Source organism: Necator americanus, chromosome V (assembly GCF_031761385.1).
Source record: "Necator americanus strain Aroian chromosome V, whole genome shotgun sequence".
NCBI lineage: Eukaryota > Metazoa > Nematoda > Chromadorea > Rhabditida > Ancylostomatidae > Necator > Necator americanus.
The window spans coordinates 2,711,808-2,727,094 of NC_087375.1; the positions used below are offsets into that span (position 1 = coordinate 2,711,808).

A 15,287-nucleotide genomic window follows, 5' to 3' on the forward strand; every position below is an offset into this window, starting at 1 on the left:
GCAAGCGGATCATTGTGGATCGCATAGGAATACTGAATCCGATAGGTATCTAAATAGCGATGAAACCTCCTCAATGCCTGTTGATGGAGGAAACAACGTTCTCTATTCTAAAATAGAGCCCTGAGAAATTCGATCGCTTTGCTTCTTCTCAAGTTCTATAAATATGTAGAAATTGTCGAGAGGGGGACGTCTCAAAGAACAAGCACCTAGTTTCTAGCAAACGATTGCATGGCTACGTCTTCTGCTCTAAGAAATTCTCATTTGTATTTTAGTGATTGCCAGTACTTTTCCGTTCGTTTCCTTTTTTTTCCATACCATTGGTTCACTTCTTTGCATATTCCACACGATATACCTTCTTTAGAAGAGCGCAACGCTAAACATTGCTCACTATGATGTTTGAGGTCAAGCGTGTGATGGGACGAAGAAAAGATAATGAAGAATATCCTGAGACTGTACAATTTATCATGTGAGTTTCTAAAAAAATTTTCTGATGCTAGTCGTTAGAAGCTTCTCAACAACGAAATTGGCAGTCAAATGTAAACATAATAAATTAGAATGGCTGGAATTAAAAAAAAAGAAAGCGTACAGAACAAAATGAGTTTTTCGTTCTCATTGTGAACTGTCAATTTATTGCACGCAATGTCAATATCCAAATTTTCTGGCATGTTAGCCACGAAAAATTTTATGTGTGCCTTTTCTAATGTACGTTTCATCTTATCTTCTTGATAACTCAACTACTGGGTCAAGGCCTATCATCCTCTGGTGAAGGTCTAACTCGCTAACTAATTAGTTGCGATGAAGAGCATAAAACGCGGCACAGCCCCCAAACCTGATTATATATCTGTAGACTTTCTTTGGGCTGGTCTCTATCCTCTTCATGCAATTTTAACGGCGTACAGACACCCTGTTCTCTGGACGGAAAGGTGCAAACCAGTAATCTAAGAGCTAATACGTCAGCCGCTTGAGCAGCAGATAACCACGGGCTCACGTCGAGCTCACCAAGCTCTCAATTCGTTACCTGTCGGGATGCTATCATCCTAAACAACGGAAGTCCAGCAATACCGTGCTGCTGTGTGAAAAGGGGATCCACACGAACTCGGCAACTACGGCTTCTAGCATATTTGCGTTATCTACAAACTCCTCACGGGAGTGATCCTTCATAAGCCAAAGAAAAAATGCTGTGTGAAGTACATCCATTCGAGCAAACAGAGTTTCGAAAAGGATTCAGCCTCAGACACCCACTGTTTCCGCACTCATCGAAGTATCACGAGATTGCACGATGACGCTCTGCTTTCCTTTCAACGACTTAAAGAGAGCGTTTGGTTTGGTTGAGACGGAAGCGGTCATGGAAACCTCGCACAGCGCAAGTGTCCCTACTCAATACGTAATAATAGTCCGAGTTCACAACCGAAATCTCATCGTTATACAAGAACATCGGCATCAATGCGAACATATGGGTAGGACAGATTGACGCAATCTCACCCATGATACTCAATCCCACTTTCGAGAACGCAATGTGAAGAGTAGCATGAGATTGAGTGGAAGTTGTTCGGCCGCTACACCCTATTTGTTCCGCTACTTCGTTCTGCTATCGTTTTGGCAACATGTAGCATCAGCCGCAAGCAAGCGGAAGTAACGCTGACTGAATTCAACGAAGCATGTGGAAAGATTAGTCTTCAGATGAGTCTGAAACAAGCGATACTCATGAAGAACCGATAGGTTTGTTCATTATATGATACCTCATTCACACTCAACTATCGTAGCCGAATGGACCATCTCCATGTATTGAGGTCGAGAATTGAACATGATGGACACCCCTCCATCTAGACAGACAGGAAGAAACCAGCAGTTTGAAATTCATACATGACTTTGAGGACATAGCGAAGAAAGCCTGCTTTATGCTCACTTCTTTACCACCATCGTGGCCCCTGGTTCAATCAATTTTTCAGAAACCTGGGCACTTTGCAAGAAGAAGGAGAATGCAGTCAGGATATTTGGACCCCCAACCGGATGAACAATGCTAACCATCTCCTCGCAAGTGAGACAAGGGATTTGAGGTTTTGTTTTACATGCATGACGAAATATTGGAGACACCGCTGCATTTGACGAGGAAATTAAAATAGAGGGGACGGATGCGTGATGTATTTTAACAACATTCGTTGAAAAACAGCAACAAGAAATCGCGTTCTGCGCGATATTGAACGTACTGCAGGAAAACCTCCGTCCGTTGGTCATATCTCTCCACGAAATCCTCTAAAGAAGACTCGATGCTCTTCGTGTCCCTTTCGTGCAATAGGAGGAGTCGCTGAAATACTCTTGCACCCATCTCTCTTCAAGAAAAGTAAGAAAAAAAACTAGAAGATCACAAAATCATGTGAAAGCACGCGAAGCGTGCACCACAAGAAGTTTGAAGTCCGCAAGTGCGTGCTCAACCGCATAGGACAATAAGGGGATGGGGAGGAATTCACATTCGTTACCATTGATTGGCCTTTATTCATTAAGGATGACATCATTCCGTGAAATTCATTCATTAAAAATGTGGAAATAAAATATGAGGAAAGCGGAAAACCTCGGTGGAAGCGAACTCGATGTGTATAACGGACATCTTCGTATGGGGAAAGGGGAAGAATCATAAGCTTCCAACCTAATCTTCATAAGTTAATGTTTCGCTGAAACCGCCCCAGTGCTAACCAAGCCTTTTGTCCTACCGGAATCGATAAAAAGGTACCAGACTTGTCTGGGAAGATGAAAACACTGACTTGATCATCGGCTGGTCCCCGCAATTCATTGTATAGGAAACACGCGTTCGAAAACCTCAACGATTGCGAATTGCAGTAAAATGCGTGGGCGCATCCGGAGTTTATTAATTGACGTTAATGACTTTAGCCTTTATCCTTTTAATGATAATAACAGTAATAATTGTAATAATAGTAATGCATACAGTTGAAAGTGGAGAAGTAGTTTTTACACTAAGCTGGTTCCGGCACTTACAACTGCATAGATCTTTATTTCTATTTCTGGAAAATCAAAGAAAAAGGGTGTTTTTTCAATTCTCATCGATTTTTGACCGATGATTTTCTGCATGGAAAACGACCGAAGTTTCTGCGGTCTTTTGTGCTCTGTTCGATTTCCTCTACTAAACCGATGTCCTCATTTTAGGAGATTATCCGTCGACAGTACGTCGATAGCGTTTCGATCGCATCACTACATGCAACCCATCTGGGAATATTCATTTTGATTCAAACGTAACAGCTAGTTCACTCTCGAAAATCTAGAGGTTCTGAGTCTTCTCAACAATTTTGCACAATAACTTTTGTTTTTGTATAATTTTTTTTTATAAATGAAGAAGTAATTTTAAAGTCACATACGTCCTTTCCACAATTTTAATCGTCGTATGCTCGTCTTTGAGCTGCTGCTAACACTGCTAAGCGCTTTTGAATTATTAACATGGCTGCTTTGGTGAAAGGACTTTCGCAAATCTTTCCCACTGGGTATTCCTCTTCATTCATTCCTTTAGAATAGTGACGTTATCCTATGTGTGTGCATAGTTCATTATCTTTATTCTTTCTCTACATTTGAATATGTACTTTATTAAATGTTGAGTCCATAAAAATTGAAGAAAAGTCTTTTTATTTTGCATAAGCAAAATAATAAATAATCAGTTATATGATATAGAAATTTATTACCTCGACGGGATTATTTATTCTTGTTGTCAAAGAAAAACAGAAACTACTAGAAGTCCAGAAACCTCGTCGTTTGGCTCCTGACATTTCCTCAGTTCGAGAGAACTGTTAAATGGTAACAAGAAAATGCTCTTATGTGAAGATAATCCTTAATACTACTCTTTCTGGACGGATCTCTTTAAAAGACTGGTTTCAATTTCTGCTAAGGGGTTTCCTACCGCTTATAGTCGCTCAGCAGGTGGAAAGCTAGGTCACCTAGATCACATAGAAATAAAAATTATGCTCTTGCAAAATTATTCCATCGATAATCATTTGTTAGAGATTTTTCCGCTCTAGAATACGCTTGTATTTTGACTTTTTTCTTGTTTCCCTTAGTTCGTTAGAATTGAGTGTCGCGACAATAAAATGAAACATTTTTGCCTCACCTTCTGCTCTTTGCATTTATTCTTATTATTATTTATTTTCTCTTCTTGAAACCGCCGATGCTGCTCATGAAAAGGCATCGAGTGAGCCAGAAAAAACCTGAGCAAGAACAAAAGACGTGAAAGAATAAAGAGAAACATGGTGGGAAACAATATGAAATATTGAAAGTTTCAATGAGAGATTGTCGAAAACGAGAACGATCCGAAGAACAAAAAGAAAAAGTTAAAAAAGTACAGGAAAGAAAGAAAGGTGTTAATTAATCCGTTAGAGATGATTTTTGGACAGGCAAAGTTTCTTTGAATGTAGGTGTATGAATAATATTTCTAACAGCTCTTCAAAAACCACTAAAAATTCATTTTTGTGGAAATGTACGAGAAAACAATGAAAAAACAAAAAAAAATTGTAAAAACAATTTTGAAAAAAAAACAAATTATTGATTGATTGATTGAGTTTATTATTATTAAGTAATTGATCTATTTATTGTGTAAAAGAATTTATTGACCTCGAAGCGATGAAAAGCTTGCTCAGCTACACGCCGATCCTGAATAATTGACCGATCGATCGATCGTGTCACAGTCACAGAGGAACCTCTTAACGACTGCGGTACACCCGATCGAAGAGGGAAAATGAGCATACCAATGAGAAACAATGTAGCATCCGTACTATTTTATATTGTTTTGTTAAAATGCTCTCTCTGAGAATATTTTCACATTCATTGTTAGTCATTTCGATGGTGCACAGAAAAATAATCTGGATAAGCGAACAGCGGAGTTTATTCTGCTGTATAATACCTATCAATAACGCATAAAATATGGGTAATTCAGGAAACGAACGGGATCGGTAACTCATTCGTACAGAGGTTTAACAATCAGAGGTTCATGGTAGCTGTTTCAGTGTTTTTTACGTTGTGCTCCGCTCAATCGCAATAAATTAAACTCCTTTCCGAGGAAACATTTTGTTCCACCTAATTATCCATGGATTGTTGTGTAAACTGTTCGCCAATTTGCTATAATTTCAATTTTTTTTTCACAATTTATGTTATTTCCGACGTTGAGATCGTGGAGTAGGGGTTTTCCCTCTTCGGTCGGGTGTACCGCAGTCGTTAACAGGTCCCTCTGTGACAACACGATCGATCAATCGATTATTCGGAATCGCCGCGTAGCTGACCAAATTTTTCATCCCTTCAGGGTCAATAAATTGTTTTTCCACAATAAATAAATCAATAAATTAATAATAATGAGCACAATCAATAAATTGTTCGTTTAGAATTGTTTTTATAATTTTTTTTCGCTTTTTGTTTTTTTATTGTTTTCTTGTGTATTTCCACAGAAATGGATTTCCACAGCGTTCCACACAAATCCAGAAATAGGCTTTCGTAGTAGTCTGGTGTTCGTTTTTTCCTGTAGAAACGGCACATTTTATGACAGAGGACGGGTGACGTCATCGTTGTCCATCCGTTCCCAATCTAACCTATACAATTTAAATAAGAAGTGGAAGCTTTCCCTATCGTACAGTCCGGATCGATCCGTTATAGTTGCGGAGATGGGATGGCAGAAATCAATTCTACGCTACTTTTACTCTATTTAATTATTTAAATACTATACTTTTACTCAAATAAATAGAATAATAATAATAAAAGAGTATATTATTTTATTTAACTATTATAGTCTTTTTTTTTTGAGATTTGTGAATGTGGGGATGTTGAACGTGAATCCTCATAACCTCTCATACTTGTTAACTGCATAATTATCCCTTTCCACTCATACAGAGATCCCGTAATCAGTGGATCTTACTTTTAAATGAACTTGTCACTACTGTATCGATTGGTAAACTTTCAGCTTTTAGGTTCATAGAGAACAATCTATTTATGGTGCTGCTTCCGTTGTGATGCTCCACAAGTTATCAGCTATTAAGAAAATCTTACCAATTCTGCTATTAATTTGTGAGTTTTATCCGTTAGAAATAGTTCAGGACGCATTTTCCAGACTCAAGTAGCGAAACAGAAAGATAGAAGGACATTTGGACTATTTGATGCATTTTATTACATATATTACTTTTATTTATTGTTTTAAACAAAGTTGTTGATTTGTTTAAAGTTTGAAGTAGACTGAAAGAAATAATCGGCAAATTTTTCCTGCAAACACGCAACTTAAGTTGCCTGAAATAGTTCCCAAATTTGTTTGGGCAACAAAATCACTAAAAACAAAAGAAATAAAAGATTTTCTTGTTTTAGGGCAAATATTTTGATTTATTTCGAATGTTGCAGAAGTTATCAATGTTATAACTAGTCCTTTGTTCAAGTGTTCAATCTTGGCATGTTGAATACAAAGCTTTTCTGTTGATTTGCCTAAGCTATAGCCAACATTGTTAGCAGTGAATCAATTCATTTCATTCGACGAATCACAGGCAGGGGCGGGGCTCAAGCGTGGCGCGCTGCAATAGAGGAACCGCATTCCGAAGCCGCCCGTTTAAAGTGATGCAGGGAAAGATGAGCGGAACCACCACTGTATTCATAATCTACGATCCGATATAGGTATACTCCGACGAGATTCCATACCACGTAAGATTCGTGGAGTGATGCCTTTAAATTTTCAAGGGGTTAAAGTTTAACTACTGAACTGAGTACGCACATACTTAGTGATTATCAGAGCTCACTGCCTTAAATATGTTTTCTTTTGTATGGACACTTACTTCCAATATTCAACATTTTTCTTTTTACTCTTGGAACAAAAATTTATACAGGAATAATTTACCTTTTCAGATTGTCTCTTATTACTGGAGTTTAGCATACCGGTGACGTTCTTCAAGCGTAGTACTTTCAACAACATTATTCTTCACGAAATGAGCTTCGTGAATTATTCACTACATTACAAGTATATCATGTTACCAGATCTTTCGTTATGCGATGGATCACGAGGCCAGTGAGTTTTCATTCTTTCAACAGATTTAACATCATTACATCTGCGCAGTACGTTTTCTTAGATATGATAGATTCTTCCAACATTTTTCTTCGGTAAATGTTATAAATTTTATGCACAGGATAAATCTTATTAAAAAAAAACTGTGTCTGGCGTTAATGAATCCGCTTGAGATGCACCACTTCTGTGTTTTTTTTCCGTTATGCTCAAATTTTTCAAGAGTGATTACGATCAAAAAATAAAGAATAGCATTCTTAGCGTGTTTTTTTTCTTCTAATCAGAAGTACCTGCATTCATTACCACGGAGTAGATCAAGCTCGACGTTGTTCACTCCACAGATCGATTTGGTTTTGCCGCCCGAATCCAGTGGCGGGAAAATAGTGGACACTTTTTGGGATGATAATGTCGTTCTTTCCCGCCTCCTCCATATCAGCAGATACCACATTTCAAAATATTTCGCTGTCAAATCGTAAGGTGTTGTCGTATCATCCTATTCAGCTCAACCTGGTTTACTTGCGCACATTCTACTTTTTTGTGTTATTATTTTATTTTATTTTCCTATTCACCAGCTCGAGACTCTCATTAGTGAGTCCGTACTGTTTCCGGAACCTGTACTTTTGGACAAACCTTTTCCACACCTTTCCTATATGCGTCTAAGTCCTTAGAGGCGCAGTCGGTTAGAGATCATGACTTCTTGCAGACAACCATATGAGAGTTCTGGTGCTACTGTTGTGTTGTCGTATATTCCACTGAGAAGCATTGGTACATAAATTTGCACCGAAGTACATATCCTGGATGCTTTGTTAATTTTCTTTTTTTTGTTTTTTTTTTCTGAAGCACTATTCAGATGGTATTTGTGCAAGAAAATAGCTTTGGATGCGCCCTCACGTTCACTTTGGTTCAGAATCGTTTGAGGTTCACGAACGTGTAACTGGCCTATACAATGACTTGCGTTGGCTAGCCGATGTATCAAAAAAAAGTCAAAAATGAACAAGATAGACGCTGAAATTAAAAAGATGGATCGTTTTGCCTCAAGTCAGTGTTTTTATCCTCCCAGACAAGACTGGTACCAATTTATCGACCCCGGAGAGATGAAAGGGTTTGGTGAGCACTAGGGCAGATTCGAACCTCTTAGTGATCGTGCAGGCAGCGGAACCTCCTAACTACTGCGGTAGACCCTCCCCATCCTACGCGTCATACGCCTGTATGTTTATAACGCTTTCGTTATGCCTAATTTCTAAGAAATATGGCCGAATATTCTTACAATATGCCTTTTATAGGGTACAAAGATGTGCATACCTTAATTAGTCAAGCTTGAGTTCAGTAGAATTGAGCTTTATACCTTGTCTTAATCGAGAAATCCCTCATGGCAGTCTTACTGTACTACAATATCTGGACACAATCGGTTATTGTACGGAGAAAATACAGTAACTGCATGATTCTTCCCTTCGCCTACTTCTGCTGAAATCTTGCCAATACGCATATAGCACATCTATCAAATATTTATCTCTGCATATATACACAACGTAATAAATGTTGGAAAGTGAAAAGTGTTGAGACGTGGCTATTTCAGTAATCCTCTAGTCGTCGTCACTGTCCTCTCAACTGCGAACCGTTCAGATACACGACGGGCAATTCGGGAAAGTTGGGCGTCCGCTCGAGAATCCATCTCAGTCAACGTGAGTTGCTTTGAGTGTAAAATTAAACGTGAATGCTCTAGAAACTGTTATCTTAGACTACATTTTCTAGTACTCTCAAAAAAAAAATTGAAAAAAGACCAAAATTTCAGTACTTTGCAGGAAAAGAAGTCCTGTGGAATCAAGAAGGATATTAAAATTCCCTCCTAATTGTTATTCTAGCACAGCAGAAATATTTTTCATACTAGTTATTAATTCAATAGTTCTCTCGAGTGATCATTCCCAATCCACTCTAACGTTTTTTCAGTCCATCTATCGCTTCTCACCACGTGAGCATCTCTGTTTTGTCTTCGATTTTTATTGTATTAATTTGTGAGAAGAAGCATTACTCTTAAGCCAAAAATTTTTGAGCGAATCGGAGTTAGGCGTCATTTAAAAAAAGATAAAGTCACTGGTGTATCAAAATCCACTTGGGATGCATCAACGCGTTTTACTGCGATTCGTAATCGTTGAGGTTTTGGAACGAGCGTTGGCCTATAAGGGGGCTTGCGGGGGCCAGCCGATGATCAAGTCAGTGTTTCTATCCTCCCGGACAGGTCTGGTACCAATTTATTGACCCCGGAAGGATGAAAGGCAAGGTTTGCACTAGGGCGGTTTTCTAATCATTGACCGTGTGGGTACAACGGACCCTAACCGAATGCGCCACACCCTTCCCTAGGTGTTATTTGAGCCGACTAAATTTTCGAAAACACCTTTCAATGTCTATGTCTTTCTAGTGTGCGGGAAGTAGCTTCTTTCTGAAAAACTGTCAAGTTGGTCTAATTGGCGCAAAATCTTGTTCTGTCAGTTTGTCATGGGCTTCGCACGAACCAAATAACGAACCAAGGTTTTTCGCAGGTTTTAGGTCCCCACGACCTTCTCATCTTGCTATTCAGCTTATTTTCCGAGTGGATCTCCATGTTTGTACCATGTCCGAGGTGTATGATGTTAAAAGGATAAAGGATAAAGTCGCTGGCGTATCAATCCACTCGGGATGCGCCAACGCGTTTTACTGGAATTCATAATCGTTGAGGTTTTGGAACGTGCATTGGCCTTTACAATGACTTGCGGGGGGTAGCCGATGATCAAGTCAGTGTTTTTATCCTCCCAGACAAGTCTGGTACCAATTTATCGCCCCCGGAGGGATGAAAGGCTTGGTTCGCGCTAGGGCGGTTTCGAACCCTCGACCGTGTGCCTACAACGGACCTCGAACCGACTGCGCCACACCCGCCCCGTGTATGATGTTATTCTCAATAATTAACGAGCCTTCTATTCGGATTTATCCCCTCTCAGTAGACGATCTTCATACACGATTATAGATCTCCTTTCTGTTCATCCGCAGTTCTATTTTCTTTCACAATTCTGTTGTTTCAGACCGGTCGCGTGTTAGTTTTTTTCCTGCTCTCCGCTCCAACTTCAGTACACGAACTATACGTGCTACAAAAGGAGCAGAAGAAGCATAGCGATATTATTGTTACCGATTTGATGGAGTCCTACGAGAACCTGGTGTTCAAAGTGAGAATTTCGGGAATTCTGATTGAACTTTTCACCAATCCTATATTGTATCCTTTAGGTTTATGCATCTCTCGTGTTTCATCAGCATTACTGTCCCATGGCACAGTTTCTTATGAAAGTCGACGATGACGTTTGCCTCCAGCTTGACCGTATGGTTCAACTATGGAATATGGACGATAAGGTCAACAAATCTATTTACTGTCAAGTATTACCAAGAGCACGTCCGAAGAGAGATCCTTCGAATAAATGGTAGGTTCAAAAAAGCACTCAGTGGTTGCCCTTATTTCTCGAACTAAATAATCAAATCAATCGGGGTCTAAGACCTTACCATTAATCTTAAAGGATCCATGATCTTTCCTGAACTTCGAAAAATTTCATGTAGTTGTAGGAGGATACGTTTATTTAAAGTAGCTATATGTATCTAATTACTGTCCTATGGCACTTCTCCAAAAAGCAAATAAATAAGTAAATAAATAAACAATGGATAGTGATGATTTGCACACGAAGAACAAGAACACAGACAACAACATTTTGACATCATCCTTTTCAGGAATCACAACAATTAGAGTTCAAAGTGATTTATTAAGGTATGTGCCCGATAAGGTATGGCCAGATCAGTACTATCCTCAATACTGCAATGGTCCCATGTACGTAATAGGTAAAATCGCCGGACAAGCTATGCTCGATCAAGCGCAGATTTTTTCACCACTAACAATTGAGGTTTTGATTTTTTAACTAGTATTAATAGATTGTTTTTTTCCACTATAATGAAAGCAGACTATAAAGTTCATAAAGTTCTTCACCCCTATTTAGGATGTGTTTTACACCGGCGTTGTAGCTGAATCGGCTAATGTTCGACGAATTAACTGGGGAAGGAGCATGGTCTCCAACACCAGGGTATGTTTTTTTCTTCCTTGAAAAATGGCACTTGTTCTGGAATGAGAGGAAAGAGAGTGGAAGACTTAAGGGAATGATTTTCCGGAATTTGTCGCTCTTTACGATCTAAATACCTTTTTATCGTTATGTTACCTTCTTTCCTCTTAAGGTCGCGCATATTTTGCTGCTGAGCGTTAAATGACATTTCCAACAAAGTACCAAAATCTATTAACTGTCACTTAAATGACTGTTTTTTTCGTGAATTCGAGTTCTAAAATGAATATGAACCCCTTATGCGCTCCATAAGTTGCTAGCGCTGTATCATCAACAGAAGAAATAGCAATATGCCTTTTTTAAGCATGAAAAGAAGTTAGACTTAGTAATTTAGACTCAGTTTAAAGAAAAAAAACTCTAGAAAATTCTGTATATCAGCTTGTTAATCCAGGAGATAAGGATGAATCAATTTCGCAGCGGATCGCACGTTTTTCATTCATCACTTTCGTAGTTCCGTTTTTCCAGGAGTTTTGGAAAGGACATCTAAGATGTAGCGTGACAAAGGAGCCCCTATTGTTCGCCGCTCACTCATTTGAAACTCCAGACAGCATGCGAAAAGGTTTTCGAATCATGAAGAACTATCAGTGCCTTCAACACAATTCATCCACGAAAAACAAAAAGAAAAGTTTGTCAAAATTAAGTTGAGGATTATGTGCAATCATATATGTTGTAAATATTAAGGTATACATGACTTATGTATCGGGTAAACCTAGATAATGTGCTTACGTAAGGTCTCATTGATGATTGGTTATGCACGCTTTGAAGTTTTTCAGATTGTTACTTTACTTAAAATGTGATATTTCTTTCATTTTTCATTTTCCTGCTATTTTTGAATAAACTTTTTTTAACGTCAGCTTCTTTGAGATTCAGTTAAAATGGACTTGACAACAAAATTTAGTTCGAACTACTAAATAGTTTGGATTCATCACAGCAGGATTCTTTGGCAATGTGGAAATGGATATTCAGTACCAAACTTCTTTATGTTGCTCACTTATTTCGCTTCAGGAGTTGATTTTTGTACAAACTTTCACAGTTCACAACGTGTACAGGATTACTCTGCTGCTGATAGCATTGTTAATATCAATACAGTGATATTCATATTGGTAGTGCTTAGAGTGGCGAGAATTACTATAATTATACATGGAAATATCGTATACTGTACAAGCAGGAGTTACGTGTACAGGCACTGATTTCACTATAGCGTGATCAGGTATGTATCTGAGTATATACCTTGGGAGTAATGGAACTATCACCTCTACATATCATCATACCGAGCAATTTTCATAAATATCGCAAAAGTTGCTGCCGTCGAGTGTACGGTTAAAGCCCATATTCTAATAGGTCAAATCGGACGGTTGCGTGGAACAAGAAATCTTCGGAAATGAACATTACAACGCTGAAATGTCGGTCGTTGTGGAGTGGACTCCAACAAGCCGCGCTGTCGAGATTACTACTACAACTTCATTGCACTAAACAGGCGTCAGAATACGCTTCTTCAGCAGCATCTTTAACCACACCATCTACGGTGGCGATACTGTTGAGAAGAAAGTGAGAGTGTGCGGGATTTCTGTGACGAACAGCCACAGCAACATGTTGAAGGAGTTGTATCAACGTTGTGCCAAGAAGTGGCTTTGTACGACTACGTGATAGACAGAGAGGACTTCAATCCTGGATCGTAACTGTTCATGCACCTATGGAAACCGCTGAAGTTCCTAAGAAGGACGCCTCTCATAATGAACTCAATACCTTGATGTCCATGCTTCCGCAGTAGTTGTCGATGTGGGACCCGAGCAACTGTGCTTGGAAAACCGTATTAATCTGTGAAACAAACGTCACTCACGGATATCGTCCTTCGGAATTTTGCACTCGGATTCCATCATTGCTCTCACGTTCAATAGGAATCGTCGACGCTATCTGCTTACATAACAAGGGCTAACAAGGGTCAATCTCTCTAACGCTTGAAGGGCAGCACTAGCTGAAGATGACAATTCTTAAAATTCAGCTCGACTGCGCTTTTACAACGAGGATTTCTTCGTCAGATATCCGAAAATATAGAGCTCACTGCTCATTTTCGTTCGATTCCGACCACCGTCCAGTTCTTCGCATTGTACGGTACGGTCCTAGGGAAAGAGTAAAGGAGTTGCATATCAGTCAAAGCACGAATGCGTCTTTCACCCGATCCACAATGGGGCAGACAATCTTTGATTGTGTGCTTAGTAGAACTGTTCATCTGCAAGTTATCAACGCCCGACAGTCGACTGGAGATGACACTTCCTTGAGAAGAAGAATGAAATTAATCCCCGGTGTAGGTGATTTCAGCAACATTTGTCCTGCCTCTTATCTTTCACTTTATTAAATAACAACCTGTGTTGTGACGAGGTATTTCAGGGAAACGGGTATAATCGAAATGACGTGATTGTTTAATTTTTGGTAAGCCGCTACCTACATTTTAGAAGATTATCCTCTCACAACTCTGGTAACATTCATCCGATAACAACTCTGCACTTCATCATTGAACGCACCAATTCATAATTGTATCCCCGAAATAATTGTTATCCATTTCCCCTTTTACAACATTATTTTTCTTTAGCACTCTTCAATTCCTTCAGACAATTTTCTTAGCGTGTTAGATAATATTCATGAAAATCCTTGTTTCTCCGAGGTGCCAACTTTTCTGTTGCTCGAATTACTTTGTAGCGTTAGTAATGTAATGAGAATATAAGTACAATTTAATGTTTTTTGTTTCTCAGAAACAAGCAAATAGATTATTCAAGTGTAGTAAAATAAAGATTTGAATATGCAAGTTTGTTTTGTTCTAGTTTACAAAAGTTGTGAAAAGATCACATTTTATAGTCGAAGAATGCTTACAAAATCACTCTTGATATATTTCGCTGCGTACTTTTCGACTTTCTCTTAGTTCTTCCGTACTCAGCGTCTATTCGTATAACGATCTAAAACATCTTGAAAGGGTTTTACTATTCTGTACTTGGTGGAGTAGATTCTTCTGGTATACACATTGCACATTTGAAAGGTATATGTCCTTACGTCGACGCATATTGCATCGAAATCTATTTTTGTTAATAAGTTCTGTGTGAGCAAGATAGGGGATCGACTAATCTGACGCCAACCACAAAAACCCAAGACGAACAAGCCGGTATTCGCCTTGTTCAATCGACGATTAATCAGATGTTAGTTGTGAGGAGAGTGATTGATGTGTGGCAGCGGTATTCGAAGCCTCTACAGTTAGCTTTTTTGAACTTTGAAGCCACTTTCGATTCTACTCACAGAGATCGTTTTCTCAATGCGCTTCGCGCCGATGGAGTTCCAGAAAAATTCGTACGCCTAATAAACGACATAAAGAGAAGAACAACTGCTGCGGTTCGAACACAAGCAGGATGTATTACACCGGGTTGTATGTTCAAAGTGGAAACTGGAGTGAGAGAAGGGACCGTGGCGGTTTCTGTTCAACTATAACTCGATAGCTATAACTTTCTGTTTAACCCGATAAATTGGAACCAGACCTGTCTGGGCAGTGACCCTTGACACACCGGCTAGCCACCGCAAGTTATTGCACAGGCCAATTACACGTTCGTAAACCCTAAACGATTCTCAATTGAAGTGAACGTGGTGGCGCATCCTAAGCAGATTGATTAACGCCAAAACCCGTATCCTTTATCTCTTATGTACAAGAAACTCTCGCCATATAGCGCTAGCGGGAAACTACATAATGTTCGTTTGAGTATACTTGGATGCCGTTCGGTGAAAACAACGTCATCACCTGCTGGAGAAGTCACGAAGGCTGTGTGAGAAAGTCTGGAAATACTGCATTTTGCCGAATGGTAAGAGTGATAGGAATTGAATGCACGACCTCAGGCTTGTAGAGAGGCTCTTATTCGCAACACAGCCTGTTGATATGCCGCATGAGGACTCGTGCATTCGAAACAATGCATTTTTTTTGGTCTCTTTCAAAGAAAATCAGAGTTATTTCAGCTACTAGATGTTGCTTCGTAGGGTCTCAAAACGATCATAGGAATAAACTTAACATATGAGAACGAGATAGAAATGCGATGATTGCGTGATCGGTAGACTCCTTACTCTGCTCTCATTTTTTCTCATCTCTTCGATCTCTTTAAAGATATTTC

The 15,287-nt window shown here is 39.1% G+C and overlaps 1 protein-coding gene across 2 annotated transcripts; it reads left to right on the forward strand.

Annotated features, from left to right (window-relative positions):
- Positions 1 to 389: 389 nt before the first annotated feature.
- On the forward strand, positions 390 to 12,824 carry RB195_012755 (uncharacterized protein; the record flags this gene model as incomplete). Of its 2 annotated transcripts, XM_064202277.1 has the most annotated exons (11): positions 390 to 466; positions 5,952 to 5,976; positions 6,021 to 6,048; positions 6,868 to 7,027; positions 8,598 to 8,703; positions 10,075 to 10,215; positions 10,274 to 10,464; positions 10,803 to 10,935; positions 11,029 to 11,112; positions 11,611 to 11,770; positions 12,745 to 12,824. In XM_064202277.1, the coding sequence occupies 11 exons, from the start codon at positions 390 to 392 to the stop codon at positions 12,822 to 12,824; spliced, it is 1,185 nt and encodes a 394-aa protein (XP_064058157.1). The 2 variants fall into 2 exon arrangements, with proteins under 2 accessions (XP_064058157.1, XP_064058158.1); XM_064202276.1 differs by lacking the exon at positions 12,745 to 12,824 and adding an exon at positions 1,950 to 2,057 and having other exon boundaries at positions 5,960 to 6,048; positions 11,611 to 11,790.
- Between the last annotated feature and the right edge of the window lie 2,463 nt (positions 12,825 to 15,287).